General features: G+C 40.5%; 2 protein-coding genes across 5 annotated transcripts in view; one reads left to right on the top strand and one right to left on the bottom strand.

Moving 5' to 3' along the window:
* The first annotated feature begins 330 nt into the window (after positions 1-330).
* Positions 331-15,333, top strand: LOC149130336 (neuroglian-like). Its single transcript, XM_089345765.1, has 6 exons — positions 331-571; positions 4,454-4,559; positions 5,797-5,902; positions 10,852-11,225; positions 12,534-12,662; positions 14,834-15,333. Exons 2-6 carry the CDS (start codon positions 4,499-4,501, stop codon positions 14,983-14,985), a joined length of 822 nt encoding a protein of 273 aa, XP_089201891.1. The 5' UTR covers positions 331-571; positions 4,454-4,498; the 3' UTR covers positions 14,986-15,333.
* The window catches only part of LOC106868979 (uncharacterized), a 35,004-nt gene continuing 23,635 nt past the window's right edge, over positions 13,620-24,988 (bottom strand). For 2 of the 4 annotated variants that reach the window (XM_089345771.1, XM_089345768.1), the window contains 2 exons: positions 22,718-22,871; positions 13,620-14,986 (listed from right to left, as the gene is read on the bottom strand). In XM_089345771.1, coding sequence (XP_089201897.1) covers positions 14,969-14,986; positions 22,718-22,871 — 172 coding nt within the window. In that variant the 3' untranslated portion in view covers positions 13,620-14,968. The remainder of the gene's footprint in view (positions 14,987-22,717; positions 22,872-24,988) is intronic. The other 2 variants (XM_089345770.1, XM_089345769.1) reach the window with 1 other exon arrangement.

Below are 24,988 nucleotides of genomic sequence, written 5' to 3'. Positions count from 1 at the left end.
TAAGTCCTGGGGGGTCGATTTGCTCGACTAAAGGTGGTGCTCCAGCATGGCCACAGTCAAATGACTGAAACAAGTAAAAGAGTATTTCCAAAATCAATTTAAACAGGACAGTGTATTTCAGTATAAATCTAGTAATGACAGGGTTAACTCTCACTCAAAGACTACCATATTCTCATTACACACTTATTCAAAGACCACCATAATTTTATTCAGTTCTAACTAAAAGACTTTCAGTCTCTGGTGTGTCTTTTACTTACATAAATATTAGTTGAAAGAAATGTGGGTAACATGAGATGGCTCTTGATCAAAGTGAAAGACATCTGTTACCACTTGTAAATATTTCTTCTAATCTCCGAATGCAGTGATTATTTTTATTTTTCCATTAAATTCGTTGTACTTAACCACATGTCTGGCAGGACAATTTGTGACAGTAACCCCATTTGATATTGTTTACTCTTATAAGCAACTAGTTAATCATTTCTGCGAACCACTAGTTAATCATTTTTGTTATTTCTCTAACTACAAACACTGCTTGGAAACGTGGCTGCCTGTTGATGTAGAATCATATACTGTATGTATTTGCTTTATTTCTTTGTATTTTGTATTTTTTGCTTTTGTTAAGATAAAGGGCATGTATATATCTGTATGTGTGTGTGTGTGTGTATATATATATATATATATATATATATATATATATATATATATATAAGATAAAAGACATATATAACAGAACTGCAAGTGTAAAGTATAAGGTAGTTTTGAGCGTACAATCTTCCTAAAAGTCAGTAGTGGTTTTCCTTGATAGTTGTTTATTATATTTACTACAGATTGCTTGAAGCTAACTTTCTTCCTACACCTTGATCCTTGGCTCTTACATTTATATACACACACACACACACACACACATGTGTTGTGTAGTATGGTGGTATATGGTGTAGTGGTGTGGTGTGATGGTATAGTGAAGTCGAACATTTTAACTGGCCACCACAGTCCCCAGATCTCAATATTATTGAACATTTATGGTACATTTTAGAAAAACAAGTAAGGAGTCGATATATATACATATATACATACATATATATTTAAGTAGTGGAGGATATCGACTCCTTACTTGTTTTTCTAAAATGCACCATAAATGTTCAATAATATATATATATATATATATATATATATCAATTGAAATAAGAGCCAAGACGCAATCCTATATATTAATAAAACTTACATTATTTACATTATTTACATTTGACGGATATTTGTCCTCATCTTGTTTGTTGTTAACACAACGTTTCGGCTGATATACCCTCCAGCCTTCGTCAGGTGTCTTGGGGAAATTTCGAACCTGGGTTCTCATTCCTATCGATGTTACTATTATTATTATTATTATATTATTATTACTATTATTAATCAGGTTGCTGCCGTGAATCGAACTCGGAACCTTGGGGTTAGTAGCCCGCGCTCTTAACCACTACGCCATATGCCAAGACACCTGACGAAGGCTGGAGGGTATATCAGCCGAAACGTTGTGTTAACAACAAACAAGATGAGGACGAATATCCGTCAAATGTAGATAATGTAAATAATTCCTCATCTCTTAAATATAGAACTGTGTTAATAAAACTTGTTTATTATCCTATGTGCATTTCGATGCAAGATCGTCTGAGATAAGAAATTAGGGCCTTCCATCTCTTCAGGGCCAAGTTACATTAATTCACAACAGACAACATTATTACTTGTACTTAAATTACATGTGTATAAAAAAAGTTCTAATCAGGTTGTTACGATATGAACATATTGAAACTGCTTACAATATCGGTTAAGAAAACCATTATCTAGTAGAGTAACTAAGTAGAATTGTTAACCTAGGATATTAAGTAATGACATGCATACAACGCTGTTACATCAAATAAAAAACGGTGAAGAGGTTTGAAAAGAAAGTAAATAAAATAAAACGAAGAAAGAAAAATTACCTATTATAGATCTTAACAGAAATACAAATTAATGGTCAAAGAGAGGTAAATCTAGCAAAATAACATTTTTGATCTACATAATTCACTCCATTGTGAATTATGTATATATGTATATATAAATATATATATATATATATATATATATATATATATGTGCCACACCCTAACAGTTGAGGGAACCCGTGGAAGAGGTAGGCCCAGGAAGACCTGGGCTGAGGTGGTGAGGCAAGACCTTCGTACATTGGGCCTCACCGAGGCGATGACTACGGACCGAGACCTTTGGAAATGGGCTGTGCGTGAGAAGACCCGGCAAGCCAAGTAAGATCGTTGCCAGTGCCCCTGGACTGGTTCTTGTGCGGGTGGCACATGAGATGCACCATTTTGAGCGTGGCCGTTGCCAGTACCGCCTGACTGGCTCCTGTAGGATTTTCGAGCGAGATCGTTGCCAGTGCCCCTGGACTGGCTTGTGCGGGTGGCACATAAAAGACACCATTTCGAGCGTGGCCGTTTTCGTGCGGGTGACACGTAAAAGCACCCACTACACTCTCTGAGTGGTTGGCGTTAGGAAGGGCATCCAGCTGTAGAAACTCTGCCAAATCAGACTGGAGCCTGGTGTTGCCATCCGGTTTCACCAGTCCTCAGTCAAATCGTCCAACCCATGCTAGCATGGAAAGCGGACGTTAAACGATGATGATGATGATGATGATGAAACACAAATAATGAGTGGTGTTGCACAAGGTGCTGCTATTCATAGTGACCCTCTCAGACATGCCCTTAGCTGCTCAAGTAGCCACCCTTGCTGGCTATGCAGATGATACAAAAGTTTCCAATAGTATACAGAGTCCTGGAGACATTGCGCATCTGCAACAGGAGTTGGACGCAAAATACAGGTGGGCAGAGGAAAATAACATGCAGCTTGGTGCTGGAAAATTCCAAGCTCTGCACTACCAATACATAAATCTCAATGAAAAACAAACAGGATACACTGGCCCAGGAAGGATTGCAATCCCTGATCAAAATCAGTGTGTGACTTGGGCATCGACATGAGTATCAAGGCATCTTTCCAGGTGCATATTACTAAGATAACAATAAGATGCAGCGGGTTTGCCAGATGGATCCTGCAAATTTTCAAAATGAAAGAAAAGGAAACAAGGATGGCTCTTTGGAGGACTTTTGTCCTCAGCTGTCTGGATTACTTCTCCCAACTGTGGTCACCAAGCAGTGTAAAATTAACAATGGAACTCAATGTGATCCAGCAAAGCTACACAAAGAAGATTGTCTCAATGTGATATGTGAGCTACTGGAAGAGACTGAAAAAGTGAAAACTACTCTCTAGAATGAAAGCTGGAAAGATATGCAATAATTTACATCTGGAAAATCCTAGAATTTGTACCAAACTTTGGCAGGATGGGTACTGCTGTATAGTACCAAAAATCTCAACATTGCCATCAGGATACAGGTCCAGATACTGCAATAGCTTAGGCTTCAAGGTCCCACAGCTCTTCAATATCCTCCCACAAAGCCTGAGGGACCTGTATGGCATGAATGTAGGTATTTTCAAAACAAAACTGGATAACCTTCTGTCAAGAGTTTCAGATGACCCAACCTCAAAGCAAGAAACACAGACAAGGCAGCATCATCAACTCCCTCATTCATCAAATTTCACACATCAGAGGAGGTTTAAGTGAAAGTGTAGCAAAGCTAATGGTGGTGCTCCAGCATGGCCTCAACCAAATTCACCTGAGGTCAATTTTGAATTTCATCCCTCCAGGGTTCATCATCATTATCATCGTCGTTTAACATCCGCTTTCCATGCTAGCATGGGTTGGACGATTTGACTGAGGACTAGTGAAACCAGATGGCTACACCAGGCTCCAATCTGATTTGGCAGAGTTTCTACAGCTGGATGCTCTTCCTAACGCCAACCACTCAGAGAGTGTAGTGGGTGCTTTTTACGTGCCACCGGCACAAAGGCCAGTCAGGCGGGCGGTACTGGCAACGGTCACGCTCAAAATGGTGTATTTTATGTGCCACCTGCACAAGAGCCAGTCCAGGGGCACTGGCAACGATCTTGCTCGAAAGTCCTTACACATGCCGCAGGCACAAGTGCCAGAAAGGCGACGCTGGGCACAGGTGCCATCCCGATTTCGCTTTCACTTGCTCCAATAAGTCTTCGCAAGCTGAGTTTCGTGTCCAATGAGGGAGACGACGTTGGCAGGGGTCGATGTAATCAATTAGTCTTTCACTCCAAAATTTCAGCATACATTAATCACTAATTGTTCCAGATACACAAATGACAGGATGATCATGGTTGAAATGCTACAAGTAACAGCCTAACGTCCCTTAAATTATGCTCTACTATAGTCAACAATCTGATCATGGATGGAACAACTTTCATCATCAGTCTGCTGGATCAGGCCTGAGATAAGTTTTAACTGCAAAGATAACAGACCCCTGTAACCCTTATTTTCTTCTTTCTTTTTCAGACGACCCAATAAATCTACAAGACAGTTAACCCAGCTAAACACACTATGAAGATTTCACCAGTCTCTATCTTCATCCTTTTAGTTGCAGCTGGGTTGGCCTATTCAAGTGAGTTAAATCCTTCAATATATATTTATTAATGAGGGTAGAAATTGATATTAATCAATTAAAACCAGTGGTCTAGCATATTAAAATAATCCGAAGATTAAAATTATATTACATACAAAAATAAGAGGAATGACCAGCAAAAGTGGACTCCTATATGCTAGAAATAGATGCCGAATCATCTAACCATGTGCTCCCTTTCGGGTGGACGTCTTGTGTCTAGTTCTGGAAATTGCATTGCAAATCGACGGACTACGCTGACGATCCTGCAGATATTTACTTATGTAAATTTTAACAGGTGAAACCATGGTACGTAGGTTAATCGTATTTTATTTAGTATTTTTTCATTTGTCTTGCCCGTTTACAGTCTGTTGTGTCGCTGAATTTTTACTGAGAACATATATTTTTTTCGTGGTTAGATGGTTCGGCATCTATTTCTAGCATATAGGAGTCCACTTTTGCTGGTCATTCCTCTTATTTTTGTATGTCCTTCAATATATATGTATATGGATGGATGGATGGATGTAGACATGTCATTTTTTTCAGTTTTACTTCTAGATTTCTTGCCAATAGAGAAAGAGCTGGTTTCTAACCTTGATCCAAAGCTCCTTCATTGGAATTTCAACATCAACAACAGGGCATTTTGTATGTATGTATGTAAGTATGTATGTATGTATGTCTCTTTTATTTTATAATTATTATAAATCTTCCACTGAGGAGGGAGCCAGTTTCCAACAAAGATACAAGGTTCCATCTTTGGGATGTATATATATATATATATATACATATACACACATACATATATGTGTGTATGTATGTATGCATGTATGTATGTCTCTTCTATTTTATAATTATTATAAATCTTCCACTGAGGAGGGAGCCAGTTTCCAACAAAGATACAAGGTTCCATCTTTGGGATGTATATATATATATATACATATACACACATACATATATGTGTGTATGTATGTATGCATGTATGTATGTATATACATATATATGTATGTGTGTATACACACAGTCACACACACACACTCCACACACACACACAATAGTCTTCTTTCAGTTTCTGTCTAATAAATCAACTCAAAAGTCCTTGATCATCTCAGGCCTATAGGAGAAGACATCAGTGCAAGTTGTCTAGCAGTGGGACTGACTGAACCTGACATGACATGTTCAGGAATCAAACACATAACTCCACAACCATAGTGATCCTCTCCTTTCTTTTTTTCTATAACAGGTACCCAGCCACCTGTGATGTTAATCGACCCACCTGCCCAGGTACTGTTTAAAGAGTCAGAGACTGTGGCACTTCCGTGCAAGGCCAGTGGTGAACCACAACCGACGTAAGTATTGTTGTTTGAATAGTAGTACAAGTAGTAGTGGTGTTAGTGTAGTCATGTGAGAATTGAAAACACTAAATGATATCACAATCATAAATAAGAAAACATGGGCACAAATGGGTTAAACCAAAATTATGTAGTTCAAACAAAATAGCGTATGGTAGGGGTGAGGAAACTTTTTAGTGCAGCGGGCAAAAATTTTCTAAAAGAAAAGTCCATGGGGAGGAATCACAGTTTTTAATACTTATATCTGTGTAAAATTTTGTATATATCTGTGTATAATTTGATATACATTAATAAAGATAAGTTTAACACATTAAATTGACACGTAACATCTTCATTAATGCCACCAGAGAATTTCGGACGTTTATATTACTTATGAGGTATTTTGTATTTAAAAGCTAGAGTGTAGTTGAATCTGAAGGGGGTGGTACAAACCTAGCAGTATGTGTTTTATAGTGAAAACAAAATTTCCATTCAAATGGCAATTACCGGACGATTTCTGACCATTTAAAATCGTAGAGGAAAAGCGACCTATGTCGCAAATAGGTATGTGAATATTCTCTTCTAGTCTAGGCACAAGGCCTGAAGTTTTGTGGGGAGGAGGCCAGTTGAGTAGATCAACCCCAGTATGCAACTGGTTCTTAATTTAGCAACCCTGAAAAGATGAAAGGCAAAGTCAACCTCTGCAGAATTTGAACTCAGAACGTAAAAACAGATGAAATACCGTTAAGCATGTCCACTGTGGAACGCTCAGCTCATCCAGTTGGTAACTGTCTACTAGATTATAGCTCTCTAGTAGACCCTTGAGGCAAGGATTCCCTTTCCTATCAGTTGAGCCCACACTATCGACCCGTGCATTGAGGATAGTGTTGAAGTCTCCTACCAAAACTAACGTTTTAGATGTCACTAGAAAGGGTTCCAGGTCCCGGTAAAAACCAGACTGCCTACACTCCTGAGGAGCATAGACAGCTACCAACCTGAAGGACTGCTTACTCACATGAGTCACATCTAGTACAACCAGCCTATCTTCTGGCTCCAGAAAGACAGTACTTACCTGTAAGTCCAAGTTCTTCCTGATAAGGATTGCCACTCAGAAAAGGCGAGAACGCTTGAGGTCCACTCATCTTGGACTTGGTTACAATAGCCATATCTATTCTATGAGAAACGAGGTCGTCCAGAAAGCAAGCCTGTTTCCATTTTGACCCCATTCCATGCACATTCAAACAACCTAACTTAATCATCGGAGAAAGAAAAAGAAAAACTTACGGTTGCGAGATGGGGGCATGGCAGTTTCTGTCTGCATGCCTCCTCCATGCTCCCCGTAGCTGCTGGGCTTTTTACTGGTGTGGGTAGGGGTGGCTGCCGGGATGATTATTAATGTGCCCGCAATTACATCGTTCGTAAGATCTTTAATTAATTTGTCTCTCACATGTTCTTGGAGGAGTTTCTCCCTCCATTCTTCTTCTCCCACCTTTGCATAACGAAACTCTGTCTCAGTGTCTGTACTTTTAAAAAATTTTATACGTGGATGGGCTTTAATTAGCCTGGCCACTTTTTCATGTTTTATATTAAACATCACTATTTTGTCTGTTTTTTTTAAAAACCATCTCTTCTGGTTTGTTTTGCTTTTTGCTTCATCTCCTCTGCCCCTCCTCCAAACACAGAGGAAGAAAAAAATACGACGGTAAACATAACGAAAAGACCAAAGAAAAAGGAAATTAACTGGAAATGAAAAAGAACAACAGAAAGAAAAATTCAATGAAACTCAAAAGGCAGAGGAGATGAAGCAAAACGAACCAGAAGAGATGGAGTTTACAACAGTAACCAACAAAAGAAAGAAAACACATACCCCTGACTCCCCTCCCCAATCAAAAGAGAAAAATAGCAACTATGCAGACAAACCACAAAATTAAAAATCCCCAATTCCGCATCCCTGGCACGACTTATGTCGGGAAACAGTTTGCAATACCCCACCTCCCAACACTTAAAAGTTTTTAAAAGAACAGACAAAATAGTGATGTTTAATATAAAACATGAAAAAGTGGTCAGGCTAATCAAAGCCCATCCACGTATAAAATTTTTTAAATGTACAGACACTGAGATGGAGTTTCGTTATGCAAAGGTGGGAGAAGAAGAATGGAGGGAGAAACTCCTCCAAGAACATATGAGAGACAAAGATGTTACGAACAATCAGCCTGGCAGCCACCCCTACCCAGAGCCTGGTGGCAACACCAGTAAAAAGCCCAGCAGCTACGGGGAGCATGGAGGAGGCATGCAGACAGAAACTGCCATGCCCCCATCTCGCAACCGTAAGTTTTTCTTTTTCTTTCTCCGATGATTAAGTTAGGTTGTTTGAATGTGCATGGAATGGGGTCAAAATGGAAACAGGCTTGCTTTCTGGACGACCTCGTTTCACATAGAATAGATATGGCTATTGTAACCAAGTCCAAGATGAGTGGACCTCAAGTGTTCTCGCCTCTTCTGAGTGGCTACGAGAAATTTATTTCTCCTAGCCGAGGAGGAGGTGCAGGCGTGGCAGTCCTTATCAGGAAGAACTTGGACTTACAGGTAAGTACTGTCTTTCTGGAGCCAGAAGATAGGCTGGTCGTTCTGGATGTGACTCATGTGAGTAAGCAGTCCTTCAGGTTGATAGCTGTCTATGCTCCTCAGGAGTGTAGGTAGTCTGGTTTTTACCGGGACCTGGAACCCTTTCTAGTGACATCTAAAACGTTAGTTTTGGTAGGAGACTTCAACACTATCCTCAATGCACAGGTCGATAGTGTGGGCTCAACTGATAGGAAAGGGAATCCTTGCCTCAAGGGTCTACTAGAGAGCTATAATCTAGTAGACAGTTACCAACTGGATGAGCCGAGCGTTCCACAGTGGACGTGGAGTAACGACGACAGCTCATGCAGATTATACCTAGATAGATTATTTGTTAAGGAAAGAGATAAGAATAGTGCTAGCTGTCCACAATTTTGTGAACTTAGATGAACAATGGAATCTGGCTCTGCATCTAGAGTGTTGGCAGCAAGAACGGTTTTGTACCATCACCTCAACGCCAAGCATGAAGGTTGCAGAGTCAGAGCTAAGCTACGTGCAGGGAAACGAGAAGGTATTAATGTTGCCGGATGGGCACGCCATGAAGAGAGTCAGAGAGGTAAAAAGTCCTCTATAAAGTCTTTAACAGACGAACAGGGACACAAGATCTATGGACAGGAGGAAATGCAGAAAGTCTTTCACCAGCATTTCACTCGGTTGTTCAGGGAGGGTGGGCCGCTTGAGCGTGGGGAGACCTTAAAGGACTTCCTAGCTGGTGGGCCGCAACTCTCGGCACGTGAGGCTGAATGCTGTGAAGGACCGATCACTCCTGCGGAAGTAAGAGAGGTGTTGGCCAAGTGCACCGGGAAAAAGTCGCCAGGGCTAGATGGTCTGCTCTATGACTTTTATTGTTGTATGCCAGACTTGTTCGGGGACATACTGGCAGGTGTCTATGCAAACTGGCAACAGAATGGGAGGATACCCAGATCTGTGAGCCAGGGAGTTGTGACGCTGGTCCAAAAAGACCCGAGCAAGTGGGATAGTATCTGTAATTATAGTGCAATTATATGCAATCCCAGGCAGGTTGATCTAGGATAATCTTCACCTTCTCCGCTACACCTTAGATAGGGTTGGGAAATTAGCCGGCAAAGGAGGGGCATTGGTCCATTTAGACCAAAGTAAAACATTCAATAGGGAAGACCACCTGTCACAATTTGCTTTAAAAAAGGAGCATTTCCATTCCGTTTATAAAGCGAATCACAGATGGAAATGCGATCCAAAAGGTTCTTCTCACTCAACTCATATGGTACCCAAACATCGTAGCGATTTGTGTACCGAAGCTTTACCAGGTGCTCATGAACAACGGATTTTGATAGGCTGAGGCTTTCTACCAATTCTCGGGGTGTGCAGTGTGGGTTATTCTCAATTAATGACTTGATTTGGTCATCATCTGTAGTGTATAGCCTGCTTGATCGCTCTTTATTAATAAGACTACAATCTCCAGCTCGGAACCTTGCGAACCACTTCCGTACAGTTCTTTCAGATAAAGAAACATCACCGTAAACTGCGCATATTTCTTTGGTTGCTTGTGAGGCATTTTTCCCTTTACGGAAAAAGAAAAGCATCAAGTGCTGAAAATGAACTTTCTTATCTTCCATTTTGAAGGGTTACAGAATTAACACAGGTTATAGGAACATAAACCTTCTTCCACGAAAAGATAGCTTAAACTGTGCTCTAAATGGAGGTGTAGTCAAATCCTATTTTATGGACTCAAATAAATAAGTCGAAAGGTAATCTACTATAAATCGGCACAAACTTTCCGGACAACCCAATAGAATACAAATAAGATGGAGAAAGTTCAGAGAGCTTACTACCTCTGTTGGCAGCAAAAGGACTTTCTTTCAGAGTGAAAGGTAGATTGTATGATGCTTGAGTAGGAGTAGCTATACTCCATGTTACATGGGTTCTGAATGCAGAGGACCTTGCATGATCCCAGCTTCATCAAGCAAGAGCATGGAGCAAGCAAATGAATAAGAATATTATTGACAGTGGCTTCAAAGCTTTGGCCAGCTAAGTTTTAGCTGGCTGATAAAAGAAAAATATTTATGAGCTGAAACTAATAAAACAATAAAACATAAAACAACAACATCATCCTCATCCTCATTCTTACTCCCTACTCTCTTTCTACCTTTTATCTCACAATACTGTTTCTAATCTATCTCTTCACACACTGTCTCTCCCTCTCTTTCTCACACACACACGCATGCACACACATACACACATGCAGACCCCTATCCTCCCTTCCACTTCTCTCAACTTACACCCATTATCACTTCATTTATAAGTACATCCACCTACTCTCTATCCCCATTTCCATCTTCATCTTTTTCCCTCTCTCCTACAACCAGATACACGTGGAAAAAGAACAAAAAAGACTTCAACATGGCTGGCAGACATGGCAGACATATCCTCACCGTACCACACGAGGGAACACTTGTGTTCAAGCAACCCAAAAGGAAACATGCTGGCACATATCAATGCTTTGCAAACAACTCTTATGGGGTGGCCATGTCAAGCATCGTTGAATTACGTCTTGCCTTCCTGCAGCCATACATGAAAGAGGCACCATATTCATATGATGTATCACCAGGGGCATCTCTCCTCTTCTCTTGTAACAAGCCAATCAGTTACCCTGAGGCCAATGTGACATGGGTATTGAAACACAATGATGGGTCATTCAAGGACTTTGACTTCACTGAGCGAATCCTAATGGACCACCAAGGTTAGTATTACCTTCTTACCAGCACCACCACTACAAATACTGCTTTGTCTTCTTTGATGTATAGATATCAGTGTGTTGTTGTTTAGCTCTAGGTCAGTCCTGATCCTTAGACAGACATAGTCAAAGATGTTCCAGCAGTGACCATCCCATCTATTCAAACATAGTGTACCTAAGACTACATTACCTAATGTATAGTATAATAGTTGTTATTAGTGGCAATAGTTGTTGTTGCAGTTACTTAGCCCTAGATCAGCCCTGATGCAAAAGAGGCATGATCAAAGATGTTCCAGCCATCACTCTCCCATCTTTTATTAAGACACTATTTATCTTGGACTACATTATCTAATGTATAGTATAGTAGTTAGTGTTAGTGACCATTTGGACTTTTATTCAGACATAGCAAATCTGGAACTACATTATCTTATATAATTGATTCCCTGCTACTGCTTTCAATCAAAATATTAATGTAGAAGATTGAAACTTTTAAATTGAAACACCCCACTGACTAACAGGTAAGTTGGTTGTACATAGTTGCATTGGTAGAGTTACAACTATGACTTAAATAGTTCAGTGATTTGTGATTGCTAAGGACAGCTAACCCCTGCAGATGGTTTCTTCTCAACCAAGTTGCTGGCAATATTTTCATTCATTCTCAACTGCAACTGTTGTGTGTTGGCACTCCGTCGCTTACGACGTCGAGGGTTCCAGTTGATCCGATCAATGGAACAGCCTGCTCGTGAAATTAACGTGCAAGTGGCTGAGCACTCCACAGACACGTGTACCCTTAACATAGTTCTCGGGGATATTCAGCGTGACACAGTGTGACAAGGCTTACCCTTTGAATTACAGGCACAACAGAAACAGGAAGTAAGAGTGAGAGAAAGTTGTGGTGGAAGAGTACAGCAGGGTTCACCACCATCCCCTGCCGGAGCCTCGTGGAGCTTTAGGTGTTTTCGCTCAATAAACACTCACAACGTCTGGATTGGGAATCTAAACCGCGATCCTATGATCGCGAGTCTGCTGCCCTAACCACTGGGCCATTGCGCCTCCACGTTCAACTGCAACAGACACCTGAAATAATGAAATACAGTAGTTTCTCAAGTATCCATCAATAGTTCCATATTCCAGGAACATTATCAAATATAACAGGGACCTGAACAAGACCGGAGTGCATAGTGGTGAAGATGTTGTGGATAAAACAGCCAAGATGAAGACACCAATATTAAAATATTAATGTAAAATAATAATTCCACACTCAGAAATATACACAAAATTCTCTCCACACCTATTCTCCTAATTTTTTTTCAGCCAACCTTGTCTTTGCTAATGTACTCGAAGAAGACTCCAACAAAAACACTGCCTATGTTTGCATTGCTTCCAATATGTTTGCACGAGCAACCACAGTGGGTAAAACCGTTTATCTGAGGACCTCACCAGGTGAGTTTTTTTTCATTTCCAAATGAAGACATATTGAGTGGTATTAAAGTGGTTTATAGACAAGATTTAATGTTTTAAACATTTCAGGACATTTATAACGAAATACACTGTCCTCAATGTGTTTTAATTAATTTTTGAAATAATAAAATAATCAAGAATTGTACATAATTAGTTCCTAAAATTATCTTAGAATCTAATGCCTATGTGCACTTTAGTAAGCGAAATGAGAGACCGATATACATGAATATAGCTGCATAATATATATACAGGGTGCAGACAATATTTGAGGATATGTGTATTTTTAGTCAGTATTTTATTCAACTAAGTTTTATTGAACTTTTTCAGAAAATAACAATATCATGCCCTATGCTAACTAATGAAATGAAAAGGCATGCTCAAGCTAGTCTTGCAGAATAGTATAACTACAATTATATCTACCTACACCCCACAAGCGGGCCTACCAAATGAACAGAAGGACTACTTTTATGAGGCTAATGAGGTGTAGATGTGGCTGTGTAGTAAGAAGTTTGCTTCCCAACCACATGGTTCCAAGTTCAGTCCCACTGCATGGCACCTTGGGCAAGTATCTTCTACTATGGCTTCGGGCCAAATAAAGTCTTGTGAGTGAATTTGGTAGATGAACACTGAAAGAAGCCCATTGCATATATATTTGTATATGTATATATCTGTGTGTGTATGTCTTTCTGTCTGTGTTTGTCCTCCACTACCACTTGAGAACCGGTGTTGGAGTGTTTATGCTCCCATAACTTGGATTGATTTGTTTTAGTAAAACCTTCCAAGGTGATGACCCAGCATGGCTACAGTCTAATGACTGAAACAAGTATAAGATAAAAGATATATATATATATATATATGGTGTGGTGAATAAAGTGTCATCTAATTTAAGCAAAAATGAAAATAACACTGACACCCCATTTTACCAAAATTACATAGAAATATCTTGAAATACTGAAGAGTAGATTTATTCAGTAAAATCGCTTTGGCTTCAACCATGGCCTCCAGACGACTTTGGAATCTTCTGTAACTCTTCTGAACAGTCTCCTTGTTTACGTTGGTAAATGCTGCCATAATCTTTGCCTTCAGTTCTTCTTTGGTGTTACAAGGAGTTTTGTTGGTCTCTCGCTCAACTGCTCCCCACATATACTACTCAAGGGAGCTGCTGTCTGGAGAGTTAGGTGGCCATATGTTAGGGGTGATGTGGACGCAGAAATTGTCTGACAGCCATGACTGAGTTCTCCTGCTTGTGTGGCATGGTGAAGAGTCCTGTTGCTAGACATAGGATCTTCCAGCAGCCACCCTCTTAACCCAGGGCTGTAGTACCTCCTCCAGGCATTTGATGTAGACCTCTGTGTTGAGTCTGAGGCCATGCGGGAAGATGAATGAAGGCATAACGTTACCATCACTAGTGATCACTCCAAACACAATAATGATGAATGACTGTTCGATTTTTATCACTCTCTGTACACATTTTGGGACATGGCATTCCTGGCAGAAATTTTTCTCATCTGAGAAAAACCAAAGCATATTCAGTTGGAGGGTCATATCATGGTCTTTCCTCTTGTTCTTGATGGCTTGGGATAAAAATTGGCCCTTTCTCATCCTGTATAAGAAATACTGAATGCCTTCATGCACTACCTGTCTGATAAGAAACTCAGACATTCCCATGTCCTCGGCAATGGATCTGTTTGACTTGGTGGGATTGTTGTCAATCATGGCCTGGATCTTAACTACAAATTCATAAGTTCTTTTCTTATCAGAATGAGTTTTCCAAGCTGCCGTACCTTCTTAATCACCATTAGACTCATCCAACCCTTTCTGAATCCGCTGCACTGTTCTCAAATTGACACACAAACACTCTGAAATGTTCCTATTGGAGCTTCTGATATGAATGCTTAGCAGTACAGCATGCCAAATTTCTAGTTGTGTGAATTGCATCATGGTGCACTTTTTCTCACAGACAGTGCCCAACTGACCCTACTATACTGTGTAGTCAACAAAATCAAAAACAAACAATGCAATTTTCAGGAAATCAAAAATATAAAATGGAGACAATTTACCCATCGTTCCTAGTATATTGAGTTGTAACAACAGGTTATTAGTATCACAATGTCTAAATGAAATATTTCCATATATCTTTTGTCTACTTTCAGAGGAGACTAAAGACTACCAGATTCATATCCTCAGTGCTACCCCTTATGAGACGGTCTTTCTGAAGGGAGAAGCTGCAATCATTGAAAATGTGGAGCCAGGAACTACGATTTTCACGGATATGTGGCCCATTCTGGTCACGGATAAAACGTAGACTGAAATATAAAAGTGGATCATGTGGTAACATGAAATGGTCACATATTGATGAGCTAATGTACCGTGATTATTACGATATGAAGTGTGGGAATTCGTGGGAGAACTTTCAGACATTTATCAAGCACATAGCCGAAATATATCCACAGTGATTTCAGAAAAGTAAAGGTTACAGTTTTTTTTTTCTTTTTGCGTTTAGCTGTTATTTCTAGCATATCAAGTTTCCCTCAGTGTCTAATCCCAATGTGCACCTTTTTTAAAATTCATTTACGTTGTTTAGAAAATAAAAATTATTTTGTTCACAAAATTTAATTAAAAGAAAAAAAATGTTATGAAGTTAACAAAAACAGATAGTGTGTTATTTTTATTCCTTCTACCTATCTACGTTGTTTAGAAAAGAAAAAAGTAATTTAAAAAAAATTATTTACTTTGTTTAAAAGAAATTATTTACTAATTTGCATGCGCACACATGTATTCATTTGCACGCGTGCTCGCGCGCACTTTTCGTAGGATCGACCACTCACGACTAGCTAGCGCGTTCGGGTCCGCTCTGCTTGAGTAGTACCATTAACCACCCCCGCTCATGCGTATAATTGAAAGGATTGCAAACTTTATTATTATTTTTAAAGGCAGAATCGTAAGCACGCCGGGCAAAGTGCTTAACGGTGTTCAGTCCGTCTTTACGTTCTGAGTTCAAATTCCGCCGATATCGACTGTTCCTTTCAACCTATAAGGGGCGATGAATTAAAACGCTACGGGGTCAACATAATCGACTAGTCCCCTTCCTCAAAATATATGTGTATATATATATATATATATATATATATATATATATATGTTTGTGTGTCTGTGTTTGTCCCCACCTCCCAACATTGCTTAACAACCGATGCTGGTGTATTTACGTCAACGTAAATTAGCGGTTTCGGCAAAAGAGACCGATAGAATAAGTACCAGGCTTACAAAGAATAAGTCCTGGGGTCGATTTGACCGACTAAAAAAGGCGGTGCTTCAGCAAGGCCGCAGTCAAATGACTGAAACAAGTAAAAGAGTAATTTTAACGAGTTCCTACCGCCATCTTCGCCGCCATTACTATGACAAACCAACAACAAACACCAGCGCCATCTATCTGTAACGTCTCTATTTTCACCATGACGAGTTACTTCCCTTTGTTTCTCGGCGATCAGAATCTTTAATCTCGGTGGACAAATGCATTTTAGCTTCTAAGATCCTTCTGGGACCGATTATTAACTAAAAGACGAACATTGAGGGGTTAATATAATTAACCACCCCCCGCTCGTGCGTATAATTGAAAGGATTACGGACTTTATTATTATTTTTGAAGGCAGAATCGTTAGCACGCCGGGCGAAATGCTTAACGGTATTCAGTCCGTCTTTACGTTCTGAGTTCAAATTAGGCCGATGTCGACTGTTCCTTTCAACCTATAAGGGGCGATGAATTAAAACGCTACGGGGTCAACATAATCGACTAGTCCCCTCCCTCAAAATATATGTATATATATATATGTTTGTGTCTCTGTGTTTGTACCCCCACCATCGCTTGACAACCGATGCTGGTGTGTTTACGTTCCCGTAACTTAGTGGTTTCGGCAAAAGAGACCGATAAAATAAGTATTAGGCTTCTAAAGAATAAGTCCTGGGGTTGATTTGCTCGACTATAAAGGCGGTGCTTCAGCATGGCCGCAGTCAAACGAAAGTAAAGAGAACTGGCGAAATGTTTGGCAGCCGTTCGTTTGTCTTTATGTTTCGAGTTCAATTTCCACAGAGGTCGATTTTGCCTCTCGTTCTTTCGGGGGTCGATAAAATAGGTGCCAGTTAACCACTGGAGTTCATGTAATCAACTAGTCCAACATTTTAGGGGTTCTACCTGTTATGTTTCCCTCGGGTGACTCGTAGAGATAACACAACGAGTTATACAATTTAATTATTACATTTATTGTTCAATTACATACAAAGAACGCACTCACCCAATGTTCGTTATGAATAAACAAAAGTCATGTCCGCCATATATATATCAATGACATTTTACTACGACAGTCCCACAAGACAACAACAATGAAACAATGAACTCAGACGAACCACATGACACACGGAACGTCAGACGAATTACATATCTAACAGTCCATATAACACCTCCCCACTGAAATTGATGCTACACAAGAAGTATCAACAGCAAAGTCTCTCTTGGGTTTTACGGGTTCTCTTGGACCGTCTTGGGTTGTCTGGTCCATACTCTGGAACGGGTAACATGGTCTTGGGTCTGGTTTGTCTTTGTGTTAGTGGCACAGTTTCCGAGATCTCCATCGGGTGATCTGTTGCAAATTCAAATACAGTGTTTTCTGCATCACCAGGTTCATTGTCTTCCTCAGTTGTGTACCGCGGTCGCAGCTGTTCCCAGTGTCGTCTCCACATCGGGCCATGAGGTATGACCTTCACGTTAAAGCAGCGAGTACCCAATGACTTCTTAATGATTGCTGGTACCCATCGGGGATCTTTGTCTCGGCGAGGTTCATAGTAGAGTGCATACACAGGATCTCCGGCCTTGTACTGCCTGGTAACTTTAGCGACATCAGCCGAGCTTGGAGTCACCTGAGACTTATGTGCTTCCTTAGACTGTTTGCCTTGAGCAATGTGTGTTGGCGATGGCAGCAGAGAATCAATCCTTGTTCGTATCTGCCGGTTATTCAAAAGTTCACTTGGAGAGAATCCACAGGATGTTGGTGTTCTCCGGTACTGCATCAAGAATTCTTGAAGTGCTCGTGTTGGCGGAAGAGAAGACTTCCTCAGAGCTTGTTTGAAGGTCTGCACCAAACGTTCCGCTGCTCCGTTGGTAGCTGGGTGGTAAGGTGCCCCTGTCAGGTGTGTGATCCCGCGTTCTTTGCACCAGCTCTGGAACTCCTCAGACGTAAAAGTTGGTGCATTATCGGTGACCAGTGTGTGAGGAAATCCGAAGTGCGCAAAGTCTTCCTCAAGCAGATTCAAAGTGGCTTTGGAGGACGTGGAGGAAGTAGGATGAATGCATGGGTACTTGGAATAAGCATCTGTGATCACCAGCCAATCTCTACCCATAAAATTTATTGCATGGTCCAGATGTAAGCGGCTCCACAGCTTTTCTGGTAACATCCATGGGTAAACTGGAGGCTTAGATGGCTGCCTTTGATGTTCGTTACATGAATCACATCGTCGACTGGCTATCTCTATAGCAGCATCGATACCAGGCCAATAAACAGCAGTTCTTGCTAGTTGTTTCATGCATTCCATGCCAAAATGTCCAAGATGCAGAAGATTGAGGATCTTTGGCTGCAAGCTATGTGGAATCACAACTCTAGATCCATGTATAAGGCATCTATGACAGATACTAAGTGAGTTTGATAACTTACGGAACTTGTTGACTTCGTCATTGATCTCCATGTTCTTTGGTGGCCAGCCTTCACGGACGTAGCGCATCACTGTAGATATCACTGGATCTTTCCCTGACTCTTGACGGAGGACGTTAGCATCCACAGGTTGGACTTGAATACTAAGAGCTTTGATGGCACACACCATGTCTATGTCTTCACCATTTTCCTTTCTGTCAAAGTCGTTGTCATCACCGAATGGCAAGCGACTGAGGGCATCAGCATTGCCATGATCTGCTGATTTCCGATATTCAATGGTGTAGTCAAACTGGTTCAGCCACAGGGCACATCGTGCTAGTCTGTTAGCAGCGAGAAGTGGCGTCCCTTTCCTCGGACTGAATAGTGATGTCAGTGGCTTGTGGTCAGTCACGAGTACGAATTTACGACCGTACAAATATTGGTAAAACTTCTGCAAGCCAAATATGATAGCTAGGGCTTCCTTTTGAATTTGACTGTAGTTACGCTGTGCAGAAGTGAGAGTCTTGGACATATTGGATATTGGGCGCTCGCTTCCATCAGGATAGCGGTGAAACAGGACTGCTCCAATACCAACGTTTGATGCGTCGCAAGCCAGTCCCAAAGTTTTGTTTGGATCGAAGTGTATCAGAACTTGACTTGATGAAAGTACATTTTTCAAGTGATCAAAAACTGACTGTTCCTCATCTCCCCACTTCCAAATAGTTGACTTTTTCGTAAGGCAATAGAGTGGCTCTGCTATACTGGCTAGGTTTGGGATAAACTTTCCATAAAACTGAACTGAACCTAGGAAAGATTTCAAGCTTGATTCGTTCGTTGGAGATGGCATCTTTAAGACTGCTTCGACTTTGGATCCCTTAGTGATCTCTTCAGCCGACAAAATGTGTCCAAGGTATTCTACACTGGGTAGTGCAAACTGGCACTTTTCACGGCGACATCTGAGTCCATTGTCGCTTAGACGTGTGAGCAGACACTTTAGGTTGTTTAAGTGACTGTTTGCATCTTTCCCACTGACGAGCATGTCATCCTGGAAGACGGCCACTCCAGGTAGATCATGGGTCAGGTTTTCCATGATCTCCTGAAAGTAACCAGGTGCTGACTTAATTCCGAAAGGGAGTCGTTGTTGCAGGAGTACTCCACGGTGAGTGCTGAGTGCGAGTCTGCGTTGACTTTCTGGAGCCAGCTTGATCTGATTATAGGCATCAGCAAGGTTTATCTTTGTATATCCGAATCCACCTCCGAGTTTCTGCATCAGTTCAGCAGGGAGTGGCATTGGATGACGGTGATCAGCAAGTTGGTCATTAATTCCCACAGAGTAGTCACCACAAATCCGTAGTTTGGGCTTCAGGTTGCTTGAAGCGTGTGCTTTACGAATCGGTACCACTGGCGTTCCGTATTCATTGAATTGAACAGGCTTCCAGATTCCCTTGGCGATGCCTTCTTCGTAACCTTTGGCCAGGTCATCACGAAGAGCAAATGGGACCGGACGTGCCTTGTGAAAGACTGGTGTTGCGTCCGATTTGAACTTCACTTCCAGTTCAAAGTTCTTGAGACATCCCAATTCTTGCTTGAAAAGATCTGGAAATTCATCACACATGTTGTTACAATCTTGCTGCAGGGAAACATAGGGCTCGCTTGAGGTCTTTGGATACATCCCTTCTGCACCTTCCCTCTTAGCTTGGCTGTCTATGCTTTTCAAACCTAGAGCAGTGTCTACGGAAATTCCCAGAGTCTGGATAGCATTCCGACCCAGCAAATTAAGATCAGAGATCTTGGTGACTATGTAAGGTATAAGATCCTGCTTACCAGTTGTTGGATCCTTGGTTTGGCCCATGAAAGTTCCTAGAACAGGCAGGTTGTGCTTGCTGGCAGATTCATAGCGATGCTTGACATCTTGCAGCTTTGGTCTTCCAAGTTGTTTCCAGACTGACAAGGAAACAAAATTGCCTGTAGTAGCAGTGTCCAATTCCATTGTGAACAGTCTGTTCTGGATTGTTACTGGCACAATTAAACTGTGAGTGTCTCGGGAAACTTCACCTAGGATCGCCTTGACTAGCTCAGCTTTTGTGATTCTTTTCACGGGAGTTTGTGAATGGCCATTGCGTTGCTGATGTTGTTTTTTCCTACACACCGCTTGCAAATGACCCTTTTTATCACAAAAATGACATTTGGTTTCCCTGAAAGGACAGTCTGTTGCTTTGTGGGCCTTTCCACATCGGTAGCATTTCTCCTGGTTTGTGGAATAAGACTGCTGATGTTTCTTTTGAGGACTCTTATTCCTGTTCTGCTGGACCTTGTACACCTGCTTGGTTTTGGAACCGTATACAGTTTCTTTTGCAACCTTTGCTGCGTCTTCAGTCTCAATGGCAACCTGGACAGCACGGGCAAAATCTAGTTCTGAGTCTTTTATCTTAAAAAGCGCCTTCAGAACCGCTTCATTGTTAACCGAACATATGAATCTCTGTCTCAGAGCTTCATCCTGTGGGTTGGTGATCGCTGGAAAATCACAGGTAGCTGCATCCTGGCGTATACGTGCTGCCAGCTCCTGGAGAGTTTCGCCTGGCTTCCGCTGCATATCACTCCAAAACTTGAAACGCTCTCTCACAATGAAAAGTTTAGGGTCGAACTGTTCCTGCATGAAGTCAACGATTTCGTCCATTATCAAGTTGTTGATATCTTTAGGCGGATTTTGTTGGGTAGCCAGATTAGCAAGTTGTTTGTAAACAGTAGCAGTCTGATTGGTCAGGAACACTTGTGCCATGCGTTTTTCAGGTACAGCATTAGCAGCCACAAACGTACGGAATCTTGACCAGTAATCAGGCCATAGTTCTGTCGCTGAATCAAATGCAGTAAATGGTGGAATCGACACTGTTGTTGAAGCAGCTGAAAAATAGCCACTAGAATCGCCTTCAACTTGTCGAGCACCAAACAGTTTTAACAGAGCGTCCATATCTCTCTGATGTTGTTGCATTTGCTTCTCCATTTGTTCCCTAAACAATTTAATAAGTTCTACTGTCTGTTTTTCAGCCATTGTTATTACGATGAATAATTTTACGGTAAAGTAAGCATGTATCCTATCGGTCCTATCGGCGACGCCAATAAACTCTGTTATGTTTCCCTCGGACTGACTCGCAGAGATAACATAACGAGTTATACAATTTAATTATTACATTTATTGTTCAATTACATACAAAGAACGCACTCACCCAATGTTCGTTATGAATAAACAAAAGTCATGTCCGCCATATATATATCAATGACATTTTACTACGACAGTCCCACAAGACAACAACAATGAAACAATGAACTCAGACGAACCACATGACACACGGAACGTCAGACGAATTACATATCTAACAGTCCATATAACAGCTTTACTAAGTTCCCATGTTATCTTTGCAGGGTGACCGCAGAATACTGCCAGAGGTGGGACTGGCCACAGCGGGCCGAGTTCAGTGTGGGGAAAAAAACATCAAATGGGATCCACTGTTGGACCCCCGGAAAGTATTGTTTCCGCCACTGCACATAAAACTGGGTCTTATGAAACAGTTTTTTTCGTCTCTAGATCACGAGTTTGCAACCCTCAGATATCTTGAAGACTTTTCCCAAAGCTGTCAGATGCAAAAGTGAAAGCCGGTGTCTTCGTCGGACCACAAATAAAGAAGATCTTAGATGGCAAGGAATTCCCCAAGAAGCTCACTGAAACGGAGGAATCAGCGTGGAACAGCTTTGTTACAGTGATTTGAGCGTTCCCGGGAAATTACAAAGCTGTAAACTATGTAGAGCTTGTTGAGATGCTTGTGAAAAACTACGCAAAATGGGTTGCAGGATATCCCTCAACGTCCATATCTTTGACCCTCATCGTGATAAATTTAAGAACATGGGAGCGTATTTGGAGGAGCAAGGCGAGCGATTCCACCGAGATATAATGGATTTTGAACGCCGTTACCAAGGAAACTATGATGGGAGACTATATTTGGTTGCTTATTCGTGGAAAATAATTTACAGTATAAGCGTAAATCGAAAAAAACCACTCGCTTCTAAATATTTTATGGTATCTTTTCTGCAATCCTAGAATAGATAAATGCCACTTTTGAATTACATGTTGTTTTGATCCTACTTTGAATGAATGGGAATGTTCACATTTGTCGCTTTTCCCAATGGTATTAGTTAAATTTTTAAAAATATATTTATCCTGGCCACAAAAACAAAGTTTGAAGTAAATAATAGCCATTATTCATACTTTCTAGACCAAATAAAATAGGAAATAGCATTTGTTTCCGAAAGACAAAAATTGTGTCACATAATGTAATAGATATAGATGCAAATCTATCTACTTACTTGTCTCCTTCTAAAATCAGGCATAACTTGGCGATCAGTCGACTTACAACACCATTCTGCGTCTTGGTAGAGTCTGTTTGTTAACTTGACAAGGTCAAAGTGAACTCTGATTGGCTGTATGCAAATGAGTTCATTGCTGGCCGCACCTCTTCTGCTGAGAGTAAGAAAGATAAAATAGAAGTGTAGGCAGAAGTATAAATGAATGAATAAATAAATAAAATCTAGGTGAAGTAACTCTAATAAAGTTAACTTAATTATCTCCCCTAATTATACACTGAGTTATCTCCCTCAGAATAAAATCCATATATTTTAACCGTTATTTTGACTTCAGCGCATTAGACGAATTGCTGGGCCGCATTGCTTTCCGTTCTTTTACTTGTTTTAGTCATTAGTGTGTGTATGTGTCTGTGTCTGTGTAATATTTGATGCGTAAAGCTGAAGTTGTGTGTCTGTGTGAAGCCTTTTTAAAAGTTTATAGAAATCCACATTTTCCACTTTTTCGTAAAAATATTTACATCAATGGAATTTTCTCGATCTGAACTTTCCAGTGCAGTAATTAGATTTTTTAAATTCCGTTTACTTTGTGTGATTTAAGGGAGATTTGGCTGTTGTTTCTAGCAACTTTTATATTTCATCCCTGCTACCTGGAACGCCATTCTTACACACGCGCTCAACATAAAAATATAGAGAGTAAAAGTAAAAGAGGGAGAGGGAGAGAGAGAGAGAGAGAGAAAGTGATACATACAAACTCATAGATTAAACTTTCCTCTCAGTATTCTTTACCTATTTTTCATAACATTGTTACGTAAAAACACTCACAACCACACATACGTGATCTGTGACATCATACACATTGCTCTCATTCTCTATTCATGTCTCCCCTTCTTCCTCTCTCGCTCTCTCAAACGCATACACGTGCAAGTAAACACAATCATTCACAAAAATATAACTCATGTTCGTCAATGTGGCATAACTACAGAGTTGTACAACCCAACTTTGGAAGGTCATAACTTTAATAAAAATGAATATTTTTTAATGAAATTTTCTAAGCATATATCATTTATTATGTAGATTCCGAATATACAAAAATTTTCAGTGAAAGTGTTTTGGGAGGGGGTTTGGTATACAATTTTCGGAAATTCCACTTAAATTCCTCTTAACTTCCAGGAAAATGAAGATTTTTTCATGAAATTTTCTACAAATATACCTTGATGTATGTACATTTCAAGCATGTAGGAATTTTGAAGGAAACAACTGCAGGTTATTTTTGAGAAGTGTTCCCCACTCGGTGGTGTTTCGGAGCAAGTCGTCCATATTTGTTTAATTTTTCTCTATTATGTGCTTATGTGCATCTGTAGATTTCTAATGAAGTAATAGGCAGTGAAGAGAAGCCGTCATAAGAAAACTTTTAACTACCTCTATTCCTTTCTCCCCCTCTCTCTACCTCTTCCTCTCTCGCTCTCTCAAACACATACACGTTCAAGTACACAATCATTCAGTAAAATATAACTCCTGTTCGTCAATGTTTTGTAAATATACCACAATTTTCACTAGGGTGTTAGGGTTAGGGTTAGGGGTCAGGGTTAGGGTTTAGGGTTAGGGTTACGGTTAGGGTTAGGATTAGTGTTACGGTTATGGTTTTAGGGTCAGTATTAGGGTTTTAGGGTTGGGTTTAGGGTTAGTGTTATGGTTAGTGTTAGGATTAGGTTTAGGATTAGGGTTGGGTAATCGTGCGGGTGTTAATCTGAAAAATTACAGATATGTGAAAAGTACCGACCCTGCCATCTATTATAACTTTTGTTGTTCTGTTTAATATATACATAGATTATGCCTCCAAAGAAGACAGTTTGCTGGGGAAAGAAAGCAACCGGTTTAAAATGACAGCAACAGACTGCAGCAATTCACCACATTCCAGAAGCTACTTTGAACATAATCCAAAATGGTGCATCAACATCTTCTGCCCAATCTGATAGAATTCTGGCAAAACTGTGTAGCAACAGATCGCCAGCAATTGCTTCATCCCAAATTGCCGTCCTACCTCCCGCGAAAAGGAATTACCCTGCTATGTATAATCAGGGCAGCGCAAAAAGTTGTTTTGCACAAACATTTCTATAGCCAATTAGACGGATGAAATTTATGTACGATTAATAATCTTACGCAAAACAGCCTTCAGACTTCCCCTATTAATTTTGTCTTTTGAATTATGAACATATTTACATCATAAGGGTTTTTTCATTGTAAGGCTTTCTTTTTTAGTTGATTTTCACCTAG

This window comes from Octopus bimaculoides, chromosome 29 (genome assembly GCF_046866305.1).
Source record: "Octopus bimaculoides isolate indiv1 chromosome 29, ASM4686630v1, whole genome shotgun sequence".
In the NCBI taxonomy this organism is placed as follows: domain Eukaryota; kingdom Metazoa; phylum Mollusca; class Cephalopoda; order Octopoda; family Octopodidae; genus Octopus; species Octopus bimaculoides.
Note: the sequence above shows the minus strand (reverse complement) of the source record. Positions and strands in the feature narration are given on the sequence as shown.

What these genes read in the sequence shown, in the direction of transcription:
- LOC149130336 (XM_089345765.1), top strand. Translation starts at nt 4,499, where the DNA reads ATGAAGATTTCACCAGTCTCTATCTTCATCCTTTTAGTTGCAGCTGGG. An exon ending in AGCTGGGTTGGCCTATTCAA is followed by an intron (nt 4,560 to 5,796) that starts GTGAGTTAAATC and finishes TTTCTATAACAG; the next exon opens with GTACCCAGCCACCTGTGATG. An exon ending in AATCCTAATGGACCACCAAG is followed by an intron (nt 11,226 to 12,533) that starts GTTAGTATTACC and finishes ATTTTTTTTCAG; the next exon opens with CCAACCTTGTCTTTGCTAAT.